At 39.3% G+C, this 25,029-nt stretch overlaps 1 protein-coding gene and 1 long non-coding RNA gene across 2 annotated transcripts in view; one reads left to right on the top strand and one right to left on the bottom strand.

Moving 5' to 3' along the window:
- LOC145552870 (uncharacterized) overlaps positions 1 to 25,029 on the top strand; it is a 254,817-nt gene that overhangs the window by 48,069 nt on the left and 181,719 nt on the right. The gene's annotated exons all lie outside the window — the stretch shown is intronic.
- Positions 19,690 to 24,975, bottom strand: prdm8b (PR domain containing 8b). Its single transcript, XM_008417762.3, has 4 exons — positions 24,615 to 24,975; positions 22,360 to 22,584; positions 21,902 to 22,133; positions 19,690 to 21,607 (listed from the first exon to the last, which is right to left on the bottom strand). The coding sequence occupies exons 2-4, from the start codon at positions 22,576 to 22,578 to the stop codon at positions 20,349 to 20,351; spliced, it is 1,710 nt and encodes a 569-aa protein (XP_008415984.1). The 5' UTR covers positions 22,579 to 22,584; positions 24,615 to 24,975; the 3' UTR covers positions 19,690 to 20,348.

Raw genomic sequence — 25,029 nt, 5'->3', positions numbered from 1 at the left:
CTCCGCGCCAGGACGCAGCATTTTACGCACAGAGACAAAATATTTTGAACAGGAGTGGGTCGGTTTGTCCCCGGAGCTGCAGGACGAACGTCTCACCTCCTTCTATCTATAAAGAAAAGTTTAAATCTCCGACTCGGAGATGGTTTAAACACTGAGCCTCTGCTCTGAGGCTTTGTGATGTTTTACCTTCACACGGCTGCAGGAGAAGCTGCTGAAGAGCTGAATCATGTATTCTGAGCAGAATGCATGTCCAGGGTACGGACAGAATAAAAACTTTATGCTTCAGTAAACAGCCATTCCTCATGAATATGGTGATGTTTACAGATTTTACAGAGCCTCATCACATTACAACATTTTTTTTTGTTTTATTCAGGTTTTAAGTGATAGAGCAACATAAAGTATAATTGTGTTGGTTTCAAGTTTGATTTGCATAACTGTGAAGTGGAAGGAAATTGATTTGCTTCTAACATTTTCTACACAAAACAACTGGAGTTTGGTGCAGTCGGATGGCGCTCTGAGTCCTGAGGCACCAAACGGGCTCAGACCGCCTCTGCTTAAAACCTAACATCCTTTAAACTCCTCCCTGACCTGTCCGCTGCAGAAACAGAACAGCTGGATTTACACTCAGATTAAATTACTTACAGGTGGACGTTGTTTACCAGTTAGGTCAAAATGTACATGCACAAACATTTAGAAAACTGTTTTCTTTTCTGTACACTACTTCAGTCATATAATTAAACTAATGCGCTAAAGTTTGTTGTTACTTGATTAAAAAGTTGCAGAGGTAAATATCTAAAATAAAGTTCTTCAATAATGTTGCAGTTCTGTTCAACACCAGGTGATGAAGACTGACTACAGGTCAGAAAACATGACCACTGAGATAAAACTGAGGACAAAGACCTGAACGTTTCTTTTTTTATGGACCTGCATTTGCTTTTCAACAACACAAATTATTTAAAACTTGAAATGTGCAACTTTCTTATAAAGTTATTAGAATTTTTCCCTCATTTGCAGTTTCTAGAGTTGTTCACCTCTGAGAATTGAATCATTCTGGTGTAAAATGGCTGAAACCTAAAGGAAGACACAATGTAGCGTCAACACATCAGACAGCTTCGAGAGGAACTCATTTTAAATCAGTTCTTCTGTTTCAAACACACAAATGGACTAAATCTCTTCAGTTAAGCACTTGAAAAAACCCAAAGATGGATATCACAGTTTGACAGACAGGAAACAGGATATATGTGCAATATGTGTATGTGCATAAAAATATTTATACAAATCACGTTTACACTTATAAACAATGTCATCATTTCTTCTGAACCAAATCGAAAATAAAACCAAAGTCTCAAAAGCAGCAAATAAATGGTTTGATAAGCTGCAGCTGAGAGATAATGATGGCCTCCTTTGTGGCTCACACTAATTGGATTGTCTGTCCTCTCTCTCACACTCGTACACACGCACACACGCGCACGCACACACGCACACGCACACGCATGCACACACAGACACACACAGACACACACAGAGTGTCAGAAATGAGACACGCCTTCATATGGGTACTTTAGTCCAATCAGCCTGCAGAGCCACAGGCCAGGTGTGCACATCTGAACATCTTTATTTTCTACTTTTTACATTTTTCTCATAATCATTATTATTATTATCAGTCCTGTTATTTGATATATTGCAACATTTAATAATTTTATGTCTTCAGATGCAAAAATATGCTTGATTTTCTCCTGGGCTGATATCTTATAGAGGAAATTAATATAATTAATCTACTGTAACAACAGATATACAGAGACAAGTAAATGTACTGTTATTTTCAACAGTAGTGAGATTATTTGCTCAGCAGATTACCCAGGGACGCCTGCACCCGTCAATGATGCTCAACTCAATATTTTCTTGGCTGGATCTAAAATTGTACAGATTTTAAATGCAGATCAAACATTTGAATATTGATAATAATGGAAAGAAAAAATTGTCTTACTTTAATTAGGCCTCAGACACACTCTGCCACCATACACAACCAAGCAAAGCATCTATCCACTGTAAAAAATAAAATAAAATAAAAACCCTTTCATAAATTAGTACTTTAGGTTTGGACTACAGGAGGGTTCATTCACGCATTTCTCTTGATTTCACACAAATCTAAACGTCAACTGGCAGGATATTTCTAAAATTATGTCCAAATTTGTAGGATATTTGCACAGATTGATGCAGTTAACATGATCCCTGCAGAGGTTTCTGCCTTTGGTCTCATGAATCGACTGAAAGCTCTTAGATATTTGACTCCCAACTTCCTATCTCTATTTTTCACTCTGAGAAATGATTCCAACCTTTTTATGATTTGGTCGCCATATTTCCCTTATCAGGGAACCATTAATGGATTTTGTATAAAATGTGTCTGTATCTCTGGGTGTCTTGGTGTTTGGTGTTTGCATTTGGATCTTTTTCTTCTGGTTTATTTATATTCTAACGGTCTTGTCATATTTAGTACATTTTTATTGTTGCCACATTATTTCCTCATGTTGGGTTTCTTGGTTTATTGTCGTGTTTTGTCCTGCTTCATGCTGTTTTCATGTTTCCTCGTCAGCTTCGTTCAGTCCGCCTGTGCCTGGTCTGATTGTCTTCCTCTCTCATGTGTTTGCTGAGCCTCTCAGTTTGTTCTGTTCCTCTTTGGATTCTGCGGCCTGTCTTGTTCTCTTTGTGCCTGTCGCTGTTCCTGCTCCATTCATGAGCCTCATGTGTTCATCATTTGACACTTTTAAAATGTCTAACCAGAGTATTGCCTCTGTGTTTTATGATAAAAGTAATATCATAAGGTTATTAACTCATCAGAACCTTCCTGTCTTGCCATGTGTGAAGGGTTGGTTTGGTTTGAAGATCATGTTTCCCTAATCGGAAGCTCTTCAAATAAAGTATTGGGAGGAAAAACCACTACAGTAGATCTCACCTGGTCTTCTCAAATGAGTTGCTCTGCTTTATTTTGAAGAAAGAAGTAAAGGAAAAACTTTTTTTTTTTTTACTTTATGTTAATTTGGTTTGTGAAACAATTTTATTAACCCTGACTGACCTGAAACAGAAAATAATAAATGTCAATGTCAAATTTATTTATATAGCTCTTTAAAACAGGTATAAAAATGCACCAAAGTGCTGCACAAGAACAACAACACAAATGACAAAACAGAGCACAAAACAATACATCAATTAAATGCCAAAGAGTAAAAATGAGTTTTAAGAAGTGATTTAAAATTATTCAGGCTGTGGGCAGATCTAATCTGGAAAGGTAAGTTGTTCCATAAAATAGGAGCAGCAACAGAAAAAGCTTGATCTCCTTTCCTCTTAAGACGAGTCCGAGGAACATTCAGTAATAACTGATTATTAGATCTTAGGGTTCTGGACACAGACCGGAAATTTAAAAGGTCCCGAAGATAAGGGGGGGGGGGGCTAACCCATTTAAAACTTTATAAGTTAACAAAATAATCTTAAAATCTATTCGATAAAAAACAGGCAGCCAGTGTAAAGATGCCAGAGTTGGCCTTATATGGTCATGCTTCCTGGTTCCTGTGAGAAGCCGTGCTGCTGCTGCGTTCTGGATCAGTTGAAGTCGCTGAATCTGTGATTTATCCATCCCTCTATATAAAGAGTTGCAGGAATCAGACGAGTTGTTATGAAGGCATGGTTGAGTCCTTCAAAGTCCTTAAAACAGAAGTCAGATTTAACTTTTGCTAAAAGCCGAAGGTGGTAGAAACTCGATTTAACGACAGAACTAACTTGTTTATCTAACTTTAAAAAGCTGTCAAAAGTGAAACCAAGATTCCTAGCAGAGGTTTGATAAGACCGAGCCAAAGAACCAAGAATCTGATCTGGGTTTGTAGTCTGAAGTTTTTGACTAAATAACAGAACTTGAGTTTTGCTTTCATTGAGGTGAAGAAAGTTTTTTTCCATCCATAATTTAACTTCAGCTAAACAGTTTAGCAACAGCTGAAGAGAATCATTTATACCATTTTGCATTTTAAGGGGCAAATAAATCTGGATGTCATCTGCAAAGCAATGAAAAGAAATATTACATTTTTGAAAAATCTTACCAAGAGGCAGTAAATACAAGATAAAAAAATTGGGCCCTAAAATTGACCCTTGGGGAACACCATACTTTAAAGGTCTGGCCCCAGAACAGGATTGGTCAAGATGAACAAATGAGTAAAAATGAGTTCAACTGTATATTAATTTAAATATTAATCAGAAGTGAAAGAAACATTTTCATCTTTAAAATGGAAGATATTGTCAAAATACATTGAATTATTTTATGCAAATATTTTTCTTAGTCTTTCACCAGTTTTTATGAAACATCTCATGACCTTGGATTTAATTTAACAATTTTTTAAAATGCGGTACAGGGGTTGCATTTATCAAATAATTTCCATCTCTGACAGTGTTTTTTTTTTATGGTGATGAAAAAACGTGAAGGCTCAGTTATCACACACCTACTTGGTGCAGATGTGCAGAAATGTTCAACTCTGTGCTGCGTTATGTTGATGTGACAACCTGTGACGGGACAATGTGGATCCTCCGTTCAGCTTCTTAAGCTTTTCAATAAAAAGAAGGGAAAATAAAACGCAACTGAGTATGTCAATTTAAAAATTGAAGAGTTAAAACAGATTATGGTGGGTTTGTTTTCTGACCTCATCTTTCAAAATGTCAGACAATGAAAAAGTCCAGCACAGCCTTGAATGTGGAGCATCTTCCAGCGTCCGTCTGAGGATCAGTCCAAGTTATGCTCATGCATTTTCTATCTTGGCATGCATTCTCTCTAATCCCTCCCTCATTGTTTTAAGGGGCCCAGCAATGTCTGAATTTGATTAGCTCACGCGCCTGTGGATTACAGCTGGTACAGGGGCCTAATTGTCTCTGGCACACGGGGCCGGGCCGGGCCGGGCCTGCTTTACCTTTTATGTAAACAGCGGGGCAGTGTTTAGTCCCACTGTTCTATAACGGTCAGCCATTCCTCTGAGGCCATTCCAGCAGCAGTGAGGTAATCCCCCCGAGTCGCATAAACACAGATGATCCTGACTGATTCCTTCGCCCGATTGATCCCAGCTTTCAGCAGATTTATAGAGTCGGTAATCAACAGACAGCAGGTTCTGCAGATAATAATCAATAAGAGGACAGGCATGACTCCCGGGAAGCTCTGACCAAAGTCACAAACAAAACAAGACTCATCTGGTGGTCAGCGTTGGTCAGACAGTCTGCAGATAGATCTTTGTTGCTTGTGTTCATTTGTAGAATCATAAAGGCACCAATCTGAGTCTACAAGTAAATAACAACTTCAATCTGCTCCAGAAAGAAGAGGAATCCAAAGGCAAAGATGAACATTTTATCATCAGTCATGAATAAATAGTAAACAGGCAATGAAAGGTCATCTGCTGCCTTTTGGATCCGTTGTTTTTTTCATGAAAGACAAAATCATTGTACGTAATCACACAGTTCTTTGAAATTGACTTTGAGTCCCAGGTGAGTTCCCTCCAAACGGAGGTGGAACATCATGTGGTGGGACTTTTGTTCAGTTTATTGGAGAATGTCTTTCAACTGAATGAATGGATGTCTTGAAGGAAATCTGAAAATGAAATGTAAAACATCTACACAGAGAAACTCTCATGTGGTTTCAAAGAAATAAAATAAAGTTGCCAGAGTCACCAGTGGCTCACAAAACAATTTCATTAAATGGAAACGACTGGAAACCAGAGCTTTTATAAAAGAGGATTCAAGAACCTTCTAGATTTGAAGCATTTGATGTAAAAAGTGTCAAGATCTCACTTGAGCTTTACAAAACAGACTCTTCTGACTATTCTACAAAATAATTTCTAACACTTATTTACTGCCATTCCACTGTTAAATTATGTTCTGATTTGTTTTAGCTTCTTCGTACTTTATTCGGGTTTTACCAACAGCTGTAAATGAAATGTAAATTTCATGCCAATCAACTCTTTAGAAACAACTTATTTTTTTCTATATTGTATATACTTGCTAATCTTTTTTTGTTGTTGATAAAATTGTATTTACGAAGATGCATCAAATCTGTTTAATTAAAGCTATTTTTTGATTGAGTTTATTTTAAAATGTACTTAATGGTTTTAGTACATGTAGCATTCCACTTACGGATGTTTTATCTCCCTATATCTGCCTTTGTTGGTTCCTAATTCAAATATAGTTGCTTAATCTTAAATCTTTGACTCCTTTAATTGGTAATGATAATATTTAGATTAATTTTGTTGATGAGAAATCCTGGTTTAAATGAAAAAAGGTCCAGCCTTTCCCTGCCCTCCATGAAAACGTGCTGTGCCACCCGATGTTCCTGGATTTCCTTTTTCATTCTTGTTTTCATTTGTACTAAAAAGCCAATTAATATTTGGACATGTTTTAACAGGGGTGTCTTGCTGGGGCTTCAGCCAACTTCCCTTCATGTTGGAAATATGATTTACAGTGTTTATAAAACCGCTTGGCACTAGAATGAAGACGTGAAGAGGCCACACGCAAACAAAATCACTACCAGCTGACCTAATGTTGACTCTGATGTTATGTCAGAAGTTGTGCTGACTCTCCAAACACGGTCTGGCTCGGCTCCTTCGGCGCTTCCCACCATCGTCAGCCTGACCCTCTGGAGACCTGCCGACTGTCGCCTGCAGCGGCCAGCCAGCCCTCGCCACCGGCCATGCCGCTCCCTCTGCAGAGCTCTTTGACCTGCGGTGGGACGCCGTTTCCCCCCTAAACCCTCCATCATCACGAGTTCCAGTCTGGCCATGAAAGACGTCTGTGACATGAGAAGCTTGGGAGGAAAGCAAATCGCCGGGGGAAAGAGTCAGAAGACGCATCTGAAGTGCAAAGCCTGAGCTTAGAAGAGGAGTTTTAACTGAACTTCATCCTTTTCAGTTTGCTGAGTCTCAGTGGAGCCACAAAGCAACACCTGTTCGCTTGTTACAGACATGCCACCTGTCTGCAAGGGGAGCCGAGTGGTAAAACGTCTGATCCACATCCATCCCTCTGGGCTGAGAGAAAGGACAGCTCAACCTCTGACAAAGAATCCGGTTTCATTCTTTAAATCTTAGGAATAAGGGAATCCCAAAAGGAACACAATGATTTTAAAAGACATGGATGTTGCACTGTTAAATGTGGTGTTTTTATTGTACACCAGCTGCTTTTCCATTATAAAAGTGCACAAAACTTTGTCTGTATTCCACTCACATTGAAAAAAACAAAATTTTTGCAATTGTGGTGTTTCCTTTAAATAAAGAGTGCAATTTAGATCATGTGAATAAGACTGTTCACTCGATAAGTTATCAAAAAAACGTTCTGTCCCATCATCCTCCAGCTACTTCCTGTTGTCTCCTCCTTTTTGGTTGGCGCCAGCGGCAAGATCAGGTTGTTGATCCTGTGACTCAGGTGATGCAAAGAAAGTGTTTTCATTGCAGTTTTGTGAAATTAACCAATTTTGATACAGCTAAAAAAAAAAACTTTTTATCAAAAAACAAGTGTTTTCAAAATTCCTGTTTCCATTAAACAAATTAATTTTCTAAATGGGAAATCACACAACCATGGTAAATGGAAACACAGCTAGTGTCATCCAATAGACTCAGGGATGTTTGGGTTTAAATATTTTGTGATGATAAAACAGTAAAACAACAATCTCCTGCAGGAATGACATCTAACCAGCAGCACTTGTGGAATTCAGTGTGTTTTAGTTGTTTGGTGGAAATCTGCTTTTCCCTTCAGCTCGAATCCTTCATGACAATTTCCTTCCTGACACTAGAAGCTGAGTTGACTGTGATCACTGTTTACTGAAGGGAAGACGATGACTCCTCATAATTACTCTACAGAATCCCAATTTAAAAGAAATTTATAGTAAAGGACAAAAAGTTTGAAATTTCTTTCCTCCGATTACAAACTGTCTGAAACGGTCCCTTCGTCTTTCTGGTGCTTGACAATCAAAGTCTTAGTTCCCGACATGGAGGAATCTGCATTCTTTAAATGGGTTCAACGACATGCCTGCACACACTGCTGAAACCTAAAACAAGAATAAAAGCTAAAAACTGTACAACTCGAAACAGAAGTCTGCACAAACTGAGACGTTTTCTTTCCAGGAACAGATTTGTATTTCTGCAGAACTTGATTCCTGCTGCTAGGAGTCAGGTGGAGAAATGCACCGGATGGGGCTTTTGGTGATGAAATGCTCCCTGCTGAGTCTTTTTAGGAAGCTCCTCATCAGCAACCAGGAGAAACTGGATGGAGATTCACTCTGCAGAGGGAAATGCAGCTGCAACAGAAAACCAGCAGTTTGAATGGATGTCAGTAGAATCATATTCAAAGTTTGTTTTTAGACAAATTATGAAACAGTTGTTGTCGTCTGACTCCATTTTGAAGTTTATAATAACACAGCATCAGTAAAATAACCAACAATTCTTGCAGACTAACATCTGTTTAGTCAAAGTTTTCCTGCTGGGAAACTTTGACTTGTTCCACTTTGACTGCTTCTTTAGAGGTTTGCTGTGATTTCCTGAAACATTTCTTAATGGAGAGCCTCGTGTTCAGATTTATGGCCTGAATGTTCTTCTCACCAATCACAGAACAAAATGAAGCTAAATATTAACTAGTTTATATAGTTAATCAGGCATCCATTTGGGTTTCCCCGGACGACCACGGCTGGGGTTTTCCAGGTTGCCAGTGGATCCAAACTGGCAACCTGGAACATGAGGTGAGACCTCAGCAGTTTCTGGACAACACTCTGAATCCAAAGGTTTCTATTTTTTCCAGACAGAAATATTATATGAATCAAAGTCAGGTTGAAGATGAAGAGGCTGAAACATTTAATCAGCCACTTCTAAAGTCAGAAGCACTTTTCCTTTTCCTCCAGTCTTCACGTCTTTTAGGGTTGAAGATAAATCCAGTCTGTTTTTCCTCACAGGAATCCAAGAGTAACCTTTAATCTTCAGTTTAAAGATTACTAACTTATTACATATTTTTATTGAAACCTTTTTGCCTTCTATGAGTTTGGAGTTAATGACCTTCCCTGGACAGTCAATTAGTTTCTTGACCACAGGTCTGCAGTTTTTTTTTTTTTTTTGGCTCTAGTGGCCTTTATTTGAAAGTATACTGCAACACTGATTGACCCTTGTCGGGTCAATCAGTGTTGCTTACTAAGTGGACAGTTTGATTTCACAGAAGCTTGATTTACTTGGAGTTATATTGTGTTGTTTAAGTGTTCCCTTTATTTTTTGAGCAGTGTAGTTTGACAGGAAGGAGGGTTATGAGAGAGGGGGAAGACATGCAAATGTTGCCAGGCTGGGAATTGAACCTGTGACCACCGGCATGAGGACTAAGGCCTCAAAACATGTGTTGTGCTTTGCCCCTTGCGCCACCACAGCACCCAGGTCTACAGTTTTTAAATTCCGATTGTTTATCGACCTTTAATTTACCGTGTGACAGCACTCCATGATTTCTGAAAATTCACAGATCTTCATCAAACTGGGCCTGGTTTTTTGGAGGTAGTTGCTCTTTTTGGACATTTTGTTTCCACTCTTTACTCGTGAAGATGTTCTTGTGAAAAATGTTAAGAAAACCCAATTCTGTGCAAGAGAAGAAACCCCACACATGGATTATAGCAGGATAATTTGACTGCGCACAACCTGCAGTACATAAATATGATTTTTTAATATACATCACGATGCTCTGATTCACATTGTAGAATAATCTAAAAACTGTGAATTGTTTGCATGACTACTGGGCCTCACATGAAACGAACATGTTCCCCCAAAAGAAATGTGTTCAGTCAAATGTAATCCTTAAGAGTGGCGATTAAACTGTCACTCTTTGTATTTACTCAGGTTAACTTTGAGAGAGAAATTTGTTCAAAGATGTAAAATATTTAAACGTGACAAAAGGAGAAAATAATTAAGAAGTCTGTGAGGAGGGTAAAATACCTTTTCACAACATTTTATGCATCTGCCAACAGTTTTAGCAATGACTGGATGACTAAAAAAAGATTTTAAAACAACAAACATCTAAGAAGATCTGACGCGGCATGTCTGCTCAACGGATCCTGAATACGAAGCTCAAATTAAAATCAATTAAAGGAACTTAACTGCTTGGTTAAATCGTCTAAGTGTTATTTCAGTGCTTCTCGGTTTTTGCTCTTAAATATAAGAAGGAAAAATCCGATCCGTTTGTTGCTGGATGCCAGACATACCTAACCGAGGCAGCATGCCGTGTTGATTTTACAGCTGATGAATGAACTCCAGCCCGAGCCAGAGCTTGTTGCACTTGGACACGTACACAGGTAGCAAACTGAACATTCCTGTGATGGCTGCGTTTTCACACAATGCAACTAAATACAACAGTTTGATAACCTGTGCAGCTACAGTGGAAACCAGATACAACAAATAAAAAGACACATGGACTTTTATCCCTCATTGTCTGGAGTTAAATTAGACCAAACCTTTCTTAAGTTTAGTTAGAATTAATAAAATATTCATATTTGCTAAATGCAGGAAAACGTTTTTTATTTAAATTTTTTTGTTATATTGTGAGGGTTCTTGCATAAACCAGCCAGAGAGACGCTGAATGGAATCCAAAAATAATCTTAATTTATTACAAAAAAGTTCAAAATTAATTAAACAATGAAGAACTGGGCCCAAAAACTGAGGTCAACATAACAAACTCCAACTCAGGTAGTAACACAAAGAACTCAAGCACAAAAGTGACCTAACAAACAAGACATGAGAGGAGCTTAAATAGTGGCTGATCAGACCACAGCTGACACACAAGGGGTAATTAAACATACATAAACTTAAACAAATACTAATCAATACAACACCAAATCTTTAAATTAAACAAACATTGGACTGAAACTACCAAATAGAAGAGACATTAAAGAACTGGTCAAATTAAATTAAAGAAAACCAAATTTCCCCGTCCCATGGCAAACAAATGGAACGGCCCGCTGAGGAGGTTTGCCAGCCATATATGGATATCAATTAGCTGGAGCTCTTCTGTGACCCTCCAGCAGAAGCTCCAAAGGAAACTGGTAACTCAAAACAAATAAATTAATTTGTTGCTTTTAACAAAAATATAAAGAACTGACAAATATAGTTAACTAAATGTGTGCACTTCAAATAGTCAACTAAAAAGTCAAGCTAATGAAAATTTTCAAAAATAAAAATCTAAACTATTCACTAATTAATGTCTAAATTAATATTAAGGATGAACAAAACAAACAGTTACCATTCAGGTCTGTGTGACAGTAGGGTCGGCTGTCACATATATAAAAAAGGTTTTACAACAAAACTTGTTTTTTTTAATTTTTTGATATTTTCAACCTTTAGTTATTTAAAAGTTAGCATACGTTTGGTCAGTATCAGGGATGATTGTCTTTCAAACTGTGTGACTTGAGTCAAATTTTGAGTTTCAACTGAAACTAGACATTTCAGTCAGATGTTCAATTTGAACCTGATCCATCAGGTTCAAATTGACTGATGGTCATTTTGAATCTGAAAATGAAGCTAGCCTGTAGGCTTTCAAACATAACTTACATTTTCCTTGGAACTCCTTAGAAAATTGAACAAGATTGTCTGGTGCTATGCTAAAGTAGTTCCAATCTTTTTTTTTAACATCATACATCTCAGCAAGTGCTGTGCAATGGCGCAGTTGGTAGAGCTGTTGCCTTGCAGCAAGAAGGTTCTGGGTTTGATTCCCGGCCCCGGTCTTTCTGCATGGAGTTTGCATGTTCTCCCTGTGCATGGTGGGTTTTCTCCAGGTACTCCGGTTTCCTCCCACAGTCCAAAAACATGACTGTCAGGTTAATTGGCCTCTCCAAATTGCCCCTAGGTGTGAGTGTGTGTGTGCATGGTTGTGTGTCCTGTGTGTCTCTGTGTTGCCCTGCGACAGACTGGCGACCTGTCCAGGGTGATCCCGCCTCTCACCCGGCACGTTAGCTGGAGAGGCACCAGCACCTCCTGACCCCACTGAAGGACAAGGGTGTTAGAAAATGGAAGTGAAAATTAAATGTGTGGTACCTCAAGGCTCCGTTCTCACCCCTTTTAGATATCCATTATATCCCACCAGCTCAGATCGCCATCTTCAATATCTACTGTGTGCTAAAACACAACTCTGTTTTTGTGTCACTACCTGACCAAAGAACAGTCACTGAGTCACTGTGTCCACTATGTTCATGAGTGGGTTGGTCAGAATTTTCTCCAGCTTCATAGAGAAAATACAGGAAATGACTAAATGTTTCTGCCAGAGTTTTGACCAACACCAGGAATATGGATCACTTCATCCTGTCCGGCTCCATGTTTGTAAAAGGATAGATTTTAAAACCTGTTGATGATCTTTAAGGCACTGAATGATCCCTGACATGAATGCATTTCAGTTGCTGGTCAAGTATGAATGTTGGAGACCCCTCCAGTCATCAGAGATGTGCTCACTCTGTCCCCGGCACTAGAACTAAATAAAAGAAGACAGCATTTGGTTTCTGTGCTCCTTGGCTCTGGAAGCCAGAAATGTACAAAAACTATTTGTTCCTTTAAATCAGGAGTGAAAACTTTACCACATGCTGCAGCTCTCACATGCGGGGCAAATATTACTCTATTTTTATCATGTCTTGGCTTTTTATTTACTTAAATTAGTTTTTTTTTAAATAATTCTGAACATTTATGCGATTATGCATTATGCTGTTTTATTTTCTGATGCTTCATTTCAGGGTTTTTTCATATTTGTGATACATTTGAGGTTCAGTTTCATTTTTTACGTCCATTGCCTGTTAAATTGTGACTGTTTTTGTGCGTAAGTGTGTCTCCGGTGCTGTTGGGAGTTTGAAGTGGACGTCTGCCAGCTGTACATGAGTGAGATATCGTTCTGTTTTAGCCAGGAAGTCTTCCGCGCTTGAGCCAAGAGTGTCAGAGTGGCTTGGCGCTCCGGTCATTACTGTGACAGATAAAGTTGGCTTGACTTTCATGACAGGGAGGGGTGGGGGTGGGGGAGCTGCTGGGGGGAAAGGAGGCGGGGATTCGGTGGGTGGGGGGGCAACATGTTTGCCCCGGCCTCTAAGAAAACTGTATGCAGTGGCTGTCATGGAGATGTACTTCAAAAGGAGTAAAGGACCAGCTCACCAGCAGAATGCGCACTAAAGTAATCCGACCACCTTCAGTGTCATCAGGCCGAGTCTCTGAATGACAAATGAGGAACAGCAAGCAAAGCAGCTTCTCCAATGCAGAGATTTGTAAAGATGGATGCAGTTTAGAAAACTGCATCCAAGGATCCTTCACTGAATATCTCTGTGTCCATTTCCTCTCTCATTACAGTGACTAAAATCAAGAAGTGCCTTAAACATTTTTTATATGAATAAAATTGCTTGTGCTTGTGTCTTTTTGTGTGAATGCAGGGCGAGATGCATGGATTACTGAGAAAGACGTGCTGATGTTTTGTACAGTAGAATCACTAAATGACTCCAGGAAGAGCAAGAAACACTTAGTAAAAACTTAGTCAAGTACTGAGTGACTGATCATAAAATCTGATATAATATTTAGCAAATGAAGTCACACAAGCAATAAATATGAAGTTATGTGCAAAATATTTTAACGACCAAAATAATAAAAATATATAGATTACAAAACAACAAATTCAGATGGAAAAAACATTTTCTCAAATCAAATTTCTTGACCATAAAACATCCTACCTTTTCCCCCCCTTTTTTAAGCTATTTTACCGTTAGCTAATTTTACTGTTTTCCTCTACAACTTGACAGGGCGCCTCCTGTCAAGTTGACCAATCAGCGGTCGCAATTTGTCCGGAAGTACACGCCCCTGGAGTAACTGAATGTCCGTCAACAATGCGGAGTTCGGGATTGCTAATGCGGTGCGGTCATAAATATATTGTTTGTTTTATATATATATATATATATATATATATATATATATATATATATATATATATATATATATATATATATATATATATACATATATATATATATATATATATATATATATATATATATACATATATATATATATATATATATATATATATATATATATATATATATATATATATATATATATATATATATATATATATATAATTTAATGGCTGTATGACGTGGTGTGGCTACACACTAACGTACAGTAGGGGGCGGTATGCACCTTGAAAATTAAGATTTTAGAAAAGAAGAAGATTTTAAGGAAAGTAATAGGAAATTTTGAACAGCTATTTTTCCTACTGTACGTTAGTGTGTAGCCACACCACGTCATACAGCCATTAAATTATATATATATATATATATATATATATATATATATATATATAACATTTCCAAAACCCAAACGGAGTCAGGAATGATGCAAGAAATGGATCAGGGCCTGCAGTCGACTTCACGTTCAGTTGCTTGAAACTGTGATTGACGGCAACTACAACATGTTCGTCAACATGTTGTAGTTGCCGTTGACGCTTATTGATAGTCAAAGATTAATAAGTGAAGGGAATTATGCTTGATTTTATGTGTGTAAATTCCTATAGTAGATCCATAGCAGCATAAAAACGTGCTGCAATAACTGTTATTTACATTTAAGCACCTTTTTATGCTTCTGTTTATTTTGAAGCATTTTCCTAAAGGCAGATTTGCAGAAACTGGTGTCATTTAAGGCTTTACTCATCGGTTTTCACACTCACATCCAATGAGACTTTAACATTGATTAATCTGTTGTTTCCCTGAAATGTAGGACTCATTGAATCTTCTTGATTTTTGTCTTTCTCTCTGTTGACTGATGAGGCAAAACTGACTCAAAAATGTCTCAGGTAATGCTTTGAGTTCCACTCCCTGTGCCATTATAACGGTTTGTTTGTGGAGGTTTGCTCTACTTCCTCATGGGGGCGGAGTTGGCGTCATGTCATTTCCATTCAATTCTCATCTCCCTTCTGTGCTCAGTCTGGGATTTCTCCCATTGAGCTCTATTCCTCCAATAGAGTCTCGACCGGGTCAGTCAGCGAACAGAAGGAGTTGTGAATGATGTCGGTTTTTGTTGTTTAATTTTTCTTTTAAAGCTGTAGTTGGCATATAGGGTTGAAGTGAACGAAGGCGTTCAGTCTATGTTGGGAACTCTTCCAAATATTGAGCAAATAAAGTCAGAGAAAGATAAATGTGTAAGACTTTGTATTTCTGGAAAATATGTTGTGGCCCTACTCCACACAGGGTTGTTTACAGAAAAGGACCTGGTTTTTACCAGGCTACATACTTTTCAATAAGTGTTTAAAATGAGAAAATGATAAGAATTGAAGAAAAATATAAGACAGCAGCTAAAAGTTGTTTCTTAAAGTAAAAAGTCAACAAAGATGTGACGCGACACAATACCAGGAGATGTCATCCTGTTGCTTAATGCTGACTTTTCGGCTAATAGCTAAGCAATAATTCAATTGCAGGTGCTGTTTTAGTGAGAGTTTCAGATAAAAACATTGCTTACCTTTAACAGAAGTCAGACCCAACCAGGCAGCGTCCACCAGAGACATTCTGTTATGTGGATTCACATGGATAATCGCGGAGCGGACATTATGTGTAAATTTGTCCCTGTCAGCAGACCTGTAGATTGAGTGCATTGTGGGTCGGAAATAGTCTACAAAAGGCGACGGTGTTTGTGTATATTTAGACCATCAATAAGTAATAATGAGGCAGCAGAACCCCTCTCCCCCCCAATCAGGCAGCAACAGGAGGAGCTGACCTCGTGTCAAGCCTGAAGACTAACTTTAAAACAGATAAAATGTGTGTGTGTGTGTGTGTGTGTGTGTGTGTGTGCGTGTGTGTGTGTGTGTTTTGTGAAGATGCGTCCTCATCTGAATATTTCTCTTGCTGCCTGTACAGCTCAGCTCTCTGTGAAGTCAAAAGTTAGTTTGGTTCAGTTAGTAAATGCTTTGGAAACTCCTGTTACTCTTAGTCTATTGATTCACCGAAAAGTTTCCGTCTCACTTGACTGTCAACGTAAAGGAGGAAAAGGAGGAATTAAATTCAAATACCTAGTCTCTCCGAAAACATCTACCCTTACCGTTCAGTATCACAGCAGCCCATAACTGCAGTGGGGGGAGTCAAACATTTGGCTCCGCCCCCAAACGGAGCAGAATCTGACTCCCCTCACACTCAAATGTGCCCCCTGCTGGCAGACGTTGTGTATAACATGCATAACATATTAAAAAATAGATGTCATTACTGCATAAATTAGACTGCATGTTGCAAGCCTCAGAATAATAATTTATTGGGTGAACATAAAAGAAACAATAAAAAGTTATAAAGATTAATTTGTTTCACATAATTACATACGTTGTATAAAAAAAACACAAAGGTTGTGTTGACTTGATTTGGGATCAGACACATTGTGTTGGCCTATCACATTTGCCAACTCTGCTGATAATCAATTGTCTGAAAAACCTAAAAATATATTTCTTAGGTATGGCTGTATTATGTATTTTCCAGCCATATAGTGCCATTTTATAGCATGATCAAGTAACTAGGCTACCTTTAGTTGTCATAAAAATGTTATGTATGTCAAACATTGTAATCTAACTCTTTGAAATTGGGCCTCTTTCTTTTAAAACTCCTGTTCTTTGACCCTTTAACAACGTTTTTACCAGTGTTGCACCGAGACGTAGCTCATATAATGAGCTCAGCAGATGGTCAGTTCCACCAGATCTTTACTAATTACTGCTGGCTAGTCTGAAGGAGCCGAGTCGTGAAGGAGAACTACTCTGTGAGATGGAAACTGCAGCTCTGAGGAGGAGCTGTGCCTTGAAGGCGGAGCTAGGTCCACCCAGGCGTTTTGCACAACTGAATGTTATGTTTTTGATGAGGGAATAACATTATAACACATTGTAGAGATCAAGAAATTTTAAATAACACTGTCCCTTTAACAGGGTTCTACTGGAAATACCAGTTCAGCAGAAACTTTAACTGCCCCACGCTGCTCGGCTGTTGATTGGTACAGAGACAAATATGTCTGCAGGGGAAGTTGGGGAACAAGCGACCCGATGACACAAGCAGAGAAGCATGAGGGCCCCGAATATCACAGGGGTGTTTGTGGGTTTGTGGGGGCTGGGCCTGTCCTTCCTCTGCCCATCCGTCACATGCCTCTGCGGTGATCTGACCTGTTTGACTTGGGCACCGGCGCTGTAATTTATCATGATGTGAACGTCTTCGTCACTCTGTCAGATCCTCTTCTTCTTCTTCATGTGGTTTCTGCACGTCTCTGCAAAGTCGCTCAGCTGCTCCAGATGGATTTCTTTCTTTTTCCAGATTTAGATTCAGCAGCAGATTTTCCAGACCTTTACCCAGTGAGCTATCCAAGAACCTCACTACGGATTTACTGCTTCCGCATAATGTCCCCCTCTTTAAATTCCACTAAAAGGAATCAAAGCACAATCATGTTGCAGAAATAGGAGTAAAAAATTGGGTAAACAGTTGGAGAGTTTCAACTAATTGTCAATTTCATACATTTTATTTAAGCTTGTCGGCTTTAACACAACTTCTAACATAAAGATTCATGGTTGAATTCTCACCCGACTCTTTGCACAGAGATTTGCTATTTGAACATTAGTCACTGAATCACATTAGTTTATATCCATTTTACTCCTTACCAGAAGGTAAATTAAACAAGTCCTAATGTGGGACTTGATGAATTCAAAATTTGTAAGAATATCATCATAAACTAAACACATTACAAACAGAAACACAGCAAACACACGAGTCAGCAAAAAGTCAACAAAGTGTGACAGAGAGACAAAAAGCAGGAAGACAAATTTAATCTTTGTGGTTAATTTATATAAAGCATTACATGTTTTACAAATATTTTTATTTTGATTAATTTTATTTTTCAGTGTTTTACACAATAACTCCAAAGAATAACTAAAATAATAAAAGCTGCATTGTACAAAAATGGGCGATGGCTTTATCTCAGCAAACTGCTAACATTTCCTTAGCTTGTTACTGAGCTGATTTATTTTCTGTTTAAATTGCTTTAGTTTAAAACCCTTCTATAAAAATTATTTTCTCATTTTGGTCCCTATATTGTTTAAAACTTTTAGCCACACTTTAAAATTTTTTGTAAAATTCAAAAATGGGTTCGTCACCTACAGTCGTTTTTCTGTTTGTCTTTCTGTTTTATCGTAATTATTTAACATCACAAAAAGTATAATGCAGCTGGTGATGTAACCTCTCTTGTTTCTATCCTCCACATTTGCATGTTTTTAATTACATTCCTCCTCAAAAGCTGTTTACTTATTTTCTGCATGGCTGCAACAAACCTATGTGAGACCGATTTATGGATTTTTGAGGAAAAAAATGCGACAAAACACTTAAAATCTGATTATGAGAAGGATCAGCGCCTGCTGATTTGATGATCGAAGATCTTTAAATTGTCAAATATGCACACATAAATGTGATGTCATCAGCCAAAACACAAACAAAGCTCAAGCAGTATTTTGGTTTTTGTTCTTTTGTTTTTCTCTTCTGTGCTCTTGTAAAAAAAAAAAATTTATTACATGTAAAGGCATATTGTTGATCACACCATTGGATGATAACTTTAAAAATAAACAGAATTTCATATCACAGGCCAACATATCAGCCAGTTAGGAATTACTCACTCTCTGTAAAAACATTGTGTATTTTAAGAACAAAATTATTAATTTCCACTGGATAATATTTTCAGCTGCTGTCTAAAGAACACGCTTGACCATTTTTTTTTACATGTAGTTCACGTGTTGACCACTTGATGGCGACATTGAATCATTATTCACATGCGGTAGTTTTGCGGTTTTGTTCCGAAACGTTCCCTACCGGGTCTGACGTCGTTCTCCTTTTTTCCGTTAATTATAATTATTCCCTCACGCCATGGACAGTTTAGTGGTTATTCATTTGAAGAAATTGTGTTTTTTCTCATGCTATAAAAATAACCAATACGATTCACTGTAACAAGGGAGACTGTATTCTTACTGATATTTTAATGCGATTGAGTGTCATTTCTTTGTCCACGCCGTATGTACTAGTCATATTTTGCATTTTACTTTAATCATGTTAAAATTCTCAATAACTTAACTTGAACAAATGAGCCATTTTCTCATAAATTAATTTCCGCTGCACGCCTGAACGCGTGTTTAATTCTGATGAGTATTTTTTAATCGTACAGAAATGTTTGGCTCACTGACAGAGGACGGGATTTGGATCCGTGCTTTGCACCGAGCTTTTTATTTTTATTTTCTCCCAATATCTCCGGATAAATACTCCTGGCGTGGTATTTTTCATTTAATCAGATCACTTCTAATTGTGTAATAATAATAATAATAATAATAATAATAATAATAATAATAATAATAATTCATGTGATACAAAACAATTTAATTTAAAATAAAAATTGATTTATTTCATAATAAAAATAATAATATACTACTAAGGGAATTTATATGCCTATATTTATTGCAGGCTAGTATAATAGCATTTTGATCTAAGAAAAAAATATAAATGGATTCAAACTGCAGTTTTGAGGATTTTTTGAGCACATTTTATTTTTTAAAAATATTTTAAATTTAATTTAAGGAACAATATGCTAGCTAAGTTTGACATATGTGTAAAATTAAAATAAAATGTAAAAAATCCAGAAATCCCACAGGTGAAAATAAAGCTATTTTATTGTCAATGCATTCAACATGATTAGATAAACTGTCAAGTAGTAAATTTCCGCAAAAAGGAAGAAACACTGAAACTATTCCCCACTGACACAAAATATTACACTTTGTTTTTCAAATAAAACAAATTATTTACACTGTGATGAATAGACTGCATCTTAAATCAATATCATTTAATATTACATGCACTCTGAAATATAGTCTGACATAAAACCCCCCAGTTTGTGTCCTTAAACATTGCAAACATGAAAAAGAAAACAATTGTTGTGGTGTAAAACCAGGACGAGTGACGACAATTGTAATTCATCTCTATATTTGAATTTGCATGATATAAAATACAACTTACTGTACATTTACACATATTTAAATCTTCCTTATTCTCAAAGATTCAAGTGCTTCATAAATAGATTAGTTTGTTTTTTTTTAAGTCAAAATGTATTCGCTCACAGTCGAAAACATATCATTTTGTACAGAGGAGGAAAAGTCAACAGACCAAAAAAGGATTTCAAGAGCGTGTCCAAGGTGTCAATAAGTGCAAGGGGTGTTTTTGTGGTGTAAGTGGCCTATTTCCATTTGGAGGACTTAAATCCAGGCAGATTCTCGGCCCCTCGTTGAGCAAAAGTCCCTCTGATCGTCTTAAACAGTCAGTTGTGGGAGGTCATGTGACGTGACAGGTGATGCCGCTCCCGGAAGGACTCGTTGCATATGGGGCACTTGAGTTTCTCCTCGCGCCGCCGCTTGACGAGAGGCTCCATGGAGTACTCTTTTTTGTGGTGTGATCGCATGTGGTAAACCAAGTCTGAGGTCATGCGGAAGGAGGCATTGCACTTGGCGCACCAGTTCTGAGCCGGCAGGCAGAGGGAGGTGAAGGAGGGAGGCAGCAGCGTGAGCGCCGAGGGCATCTGAAGCTGGATAGGTCCGGAGTTCTTGGGCCAGAAGGCGGTGGTGTACACGAAAGGGTTCTGCTTGCCAATGCCAGCGGGCACGGGGCAGTTGGCGCCAAGCTCTGCACCCTGCAGCTTGGCGGCAAGGTGGTCAGCCTGGTAGAGTCTGTTGGAGGAGATGGTGTCACCCACCGCTGGGTGGCAGTCCAGCAGCTTGGGGGGCATCACCAGCGGTGAGATCTGGGAGAAGGAGCGAGCTGGTTGGCTGAAGGCACTCTTCCTCTCTGTGCCGCTGCCGCTGCCCTGCTGGCTGACCGAGGTGAAAGCGCTGCCCATGGGCGAGGTCTGGAGTGGCTGCGTTTCAGAAAGAACCTGCCTGATGTTGAGGTGCTTCTCCACAGAGTTGCTGCTCGGGCGACCTCCGTCTTTGTTCTCAGAGTTGGAGTTCTGGAGGTTTTTGTTGCCACTGTGGTGTTTGAGGTTCTGAGGTGTCTTCTTGACCTCTGTGAAGGCGCTGCGCTTGACCTCTCCATGCTCTGTAGATCCCGGCGGGGAGAAGGCCCTGTGGTTCTCCTCCAGGCCATACACTCCTCTGTAATTCTGTGCAGAACTTGCAAGCTCTTCCTTAGACTTGGAAACCGAAAGGCCCGGTCCTCTGGACTCTCTGTCCTCGACTTCTGAGAACTTTCTCTTCCTCGAGCTCTCGCTGCAGATCTCGGCCTCCTTGTCAGTGGGTGAGCTGCTCCGGTTCTTCTCCAGATCCCGCGCCAGGTTGTGAAAGTCAGTGGAGGGTTTGTTGTTGTCGTGCGGACTGCTGAAGCCTTCCGAGCGGCCCAGCTTTGGGCTGTTCCTGCTCGGGGTTGTGTTTGGTTGCTCTATGCTGCTCTCTTTGCCAGGCTCCTTGTCTGCCTCTGTAATACTCTGCAGCCTTTTGGTGCAGCGGAACCGGAGGTGGGCCAAGAAAGGGAACTCAAACTGGAATCGCTGGCTGCAGTCTGGACAGGAATGGTGGGATGAACCTGGGAAGCAGAGAAATGGAAAATTACAATTTGAAGATAGAAAATGTGAAACTCTGAAGTATGTTGCCAGAGGAGGGACTTCTGGTCCTCAAAGGGCTGTTGTCCTGTTTATTTTAGATGCTTCCCTGCTTAAACATTTCTAAATTGAATGAGCGGGTCATTAGTAATCTGCAGAAATTGGTGGCAGGTTAGGAGATTATCCAAATATCTAAAACACACAGCACACTAGCCCTCCAGGAAAGGACCACCTCTTCGTCTGCACTGCCGTTCCAGTGGGGAGTTCAGTCAGCTCACCTTTGCTCTTGGCCGGCGCTCGGCTGGAGCTGAGCAGCAGCAGGTCGATGAGGTCCTTGCCGTACCAGACCAGCAGCTCTTCGTCCTTCTCGATGCGGCGAAGCGAGCGGTACAACAGCTGGCCGTTCTTCACGTAGGCCTCCAGGTTCTGCTCCTCTTTGTCCCGAGCTGACTGGACCAGTCGCAGCCACATCAGGCCCTCCGAGGTGCTGTTGGCGGCCGAGGTGTCCACCTGCACATCATGAGGATACGCAGATTTTTATTAATATAAAATATGTCACCTGATCACAATGTGTATTTGCAGCAATTTCATATTAGTACAAAAAACAGATTATTAAAAAGAAGAAGAAATCTTAGGGATAAACTCAAATGTCAAACCTTTTCAGATATAAACTGGAAATCAAATGAAAGCTCCTTTGAAAATAAACCTGTAGGTTTGCACTGCAGGTTGAACCCACCCTGAAGATGTAAGGTGCTGTGCGTTTGTCGGTGGATTTCAGCGCGATGAAGGCGATGCTGTCGTACAGCGACGTGTGGCTCAGCACGCACGGCCCGAAGATGGCGTTCTCCGGGATGTCGCACGTCGTGTAGACGCTCGTAAAAATGTCCGTCAGACACTGCTGGACCGCCTTGGCGTCCCCGTCCCACGCCAACTTCTGAGAGCTGGACTCCTCCATGTCTCACTGCGGGGACACAGAGAAAAACACGCAGGACTTAACCTCCGGGACCGTTGCGGGATCTTCAGCTTTTATTTTCTATATACGGAAAAAATAGCAATCCGTGTGAGACGAAGGGGTTGTTAGGTGGTGGACTCCTGTTCCTGAAGACCGGAAATCAATAAATAAATCTCTTCCGATACTAAATGAGGCGACATGGCGCCGATCCGGGCCTGCTTTCCAAACCCAGAACGGCTTCAGCATATTAAAGTCGAAGTTTTAAAATTCCACAATAATTTTATTTATAAGATTCATTATTTGTAAATATTATTATTATTATTTATTATTATTATTATTATTATTATTATTATTATTATTATTATTATTATTATTATTATTATTATTGATGAGCTTATTTTTATACTAAGTGTTTTTTAAAAAGTCATAATTAAATAAGTCTCTCTTCATTATTCTTACAAATGCTAATCTAAATATAACTATTTTTAACTATTTACTCCAAACTCTCTTTGTATTAAAATAATAAATAGTTTTAAGCCAGTATGAATATTTAGATTCATCCACCCTGTTTGCTTTACACTGTCCTTTTAAAACAAAATATTATATTCATTTAATATTCCCGACTTGGTTTGTAAAGTTCTCCTCTTCATAAAAACATATTTTCTTTTTTACTCGACATTTGCATTATTGCTTTCTGTAAAAAAAAAAAAAAATTAAATTAAATAAATATCACAGGTTTAAATTAAAATTGTGGAAAATAATTGAACAAAAAGAGTTTTTATTTTCGATTCAGAGCAGGGAAAAAACTGCAATGAGTCCCTGAGTGGTTGCTGCTGAGGTCCACTGGCGTGGGCATGTCCAGTGGGTTTCAAGTGGACCGTCAAAGTCAGCGGTTTCATGTCAGCCAGCCTTTCTCTCCTTCCTACAAGCGGCAGCGTATGTCGCCTCATTACCATAATCCAGCACTTTCCCCTCTGAGACTGTAATTAAAGCAGCACGACCAGTTAATTATTTCTTTTCTCCCTTTCTAACCTCACAATGTGGCGTTTAGGCGGCTGCATGTGGCCCCTCATCCCCTCCCTCCTCTCCTCCCTCATTTTCCAGACTTAAATAAGGCTAAAAATGCGCACGGAAAGCCGCACCTGATGCACTGCTACTTGGCACTGATGCAGCGAAAAGAACTATTCAAAAGGCCGTGAAAGATAACAGGAAGGAGAGATAATGTCTCACTAATCTACACATCTATTAAAAGAGAGGGACATAAAAAATGTTAAATTGGATAAAATGCATATATATAAAAAAACAACAATGATTTTTACCCAATTATTCTTCGGCAATAAATCGTAATAACCATAATAGAGAAACATCCAAAAATCAAAGCGATGCTCTCATGCAAAAAGTAGAAGCAAGAATAAATCCACAGTTCGGTCTTTTTCGCTCCACACATCAGTGGGAGGACATTTTTTACGCATCTAAAACTCGTTGAAACACAGAGAGAGCGATTCATTTATCACTTTTGGTTGTTTTTATAGGCAGTTTTTTTTTTGTTACAGTTATTTAAAAAGAAACTTTATTTATACAGTCGCAATTATTGTTGGTTTTCACAACACAGCAAGTTTAAGCGGCTCTTAAATCTGAGCTGTAATTATGCTTCCATACAGACTCAAACTATATATATATATATATATATATATATATATATATATATATATATATATATATATATATATATATATATATATATATATAAAGAGCAGAAAAAGCTGCTCGTTTTTACGCGCACCGCTTCGGATAAAAGAAAAGATGAAGAGCTGAATTTTTGCACTTCCATAGAATGGAAAGCAGCCGCCCTCCCATTCAGACCCGCTGCGGGTGGAGCGGGTGGAGCGAGGGGCTTCATTTCCCTCTAACCCATCTGCTAACGCCGCGCCAGGCACAAAGCTGCCCTAAATCAGCGCTGCAGCCGAAACATCTGCGGGTTCCAGCTCCGCCAAGTCAAGAGAACATAAATATCAGGCCCAGCCAAAGCACCAACCTACCTTTCCCTCGATGTAGAGGAGCAATATTCCACAAGCGAGTGGAGAGCGCTGACTCCAAACCCGTGTGAGAAACCAGAATGAGGGTCAAAAGATGTTTTAAAAATCCGAAAACTAGCAGGCGGACGCGGATGCCAGTGATGGAGGTGGTGGTGCTGCGCTCCCGGGCTGCTCCGGTCAGAACATTCCCCCCCCCCGGCGCGCTGACAGTGACAGTGATGCTGCTGCTGCAGGGCTGCAGGGCTGCAGATCCTCCCCGGCTCTCTGGCAGGGCGCACCGAGCTGGACGGATGAAGGCAGACAGAGAGTGAGACGGAGTGAGGCGCGCAGATGGGGCCCGGTGCTCTCTGGCTGACTGGCGCACAGACACACACTTTTTGTTTGCGGCACATAATCTACCCAATGAGGCGTGTCACTC

The sequence above is a fragment of the Poecilia reticulata genome, chromosome 9, assembly GCF_904066995.2.
Source record: "Poecilia reticulata chromosome 9, P_reticulata-male-v2, whole genome shotgun sequence".
NCBI classification, from domain to species: domain Eukaryota; kingdom Metazoa; phylum Chordata; class Actinopteri; order Cyprinodontiformes; family Poeciliidae; genus Poecilia; species Poecilia reticulata.
This window is presented reverse-complemented; position numbering and strand designations above follow the sequence as displayed.

Bases quoted from the DNA above. Each gene is read 5' to 3' on its own strand.
- prdm8b (XM_008417762.3), bottom strand. From the start codon at position 22,578: ATGGAGGAGTCCAGCTCTCAGAAGTTGGCGTGGGACGGGGACGCCAAG. The intron at 22,134-22,359 runs GTGGGTTCAACC...CATGATGTGCAG, and splicing joins CAGCACCTTACATCTTCAGG to GTGGACACCTCGGCCGCCAA. The intron at 21,608-21,901 runs GTGAGCTGACTG...TCTGCTTCCCAG, and splicing joins AGCGCCGGCCAAGAGCAAAG to GTTCATCCCACCATTCCTGT.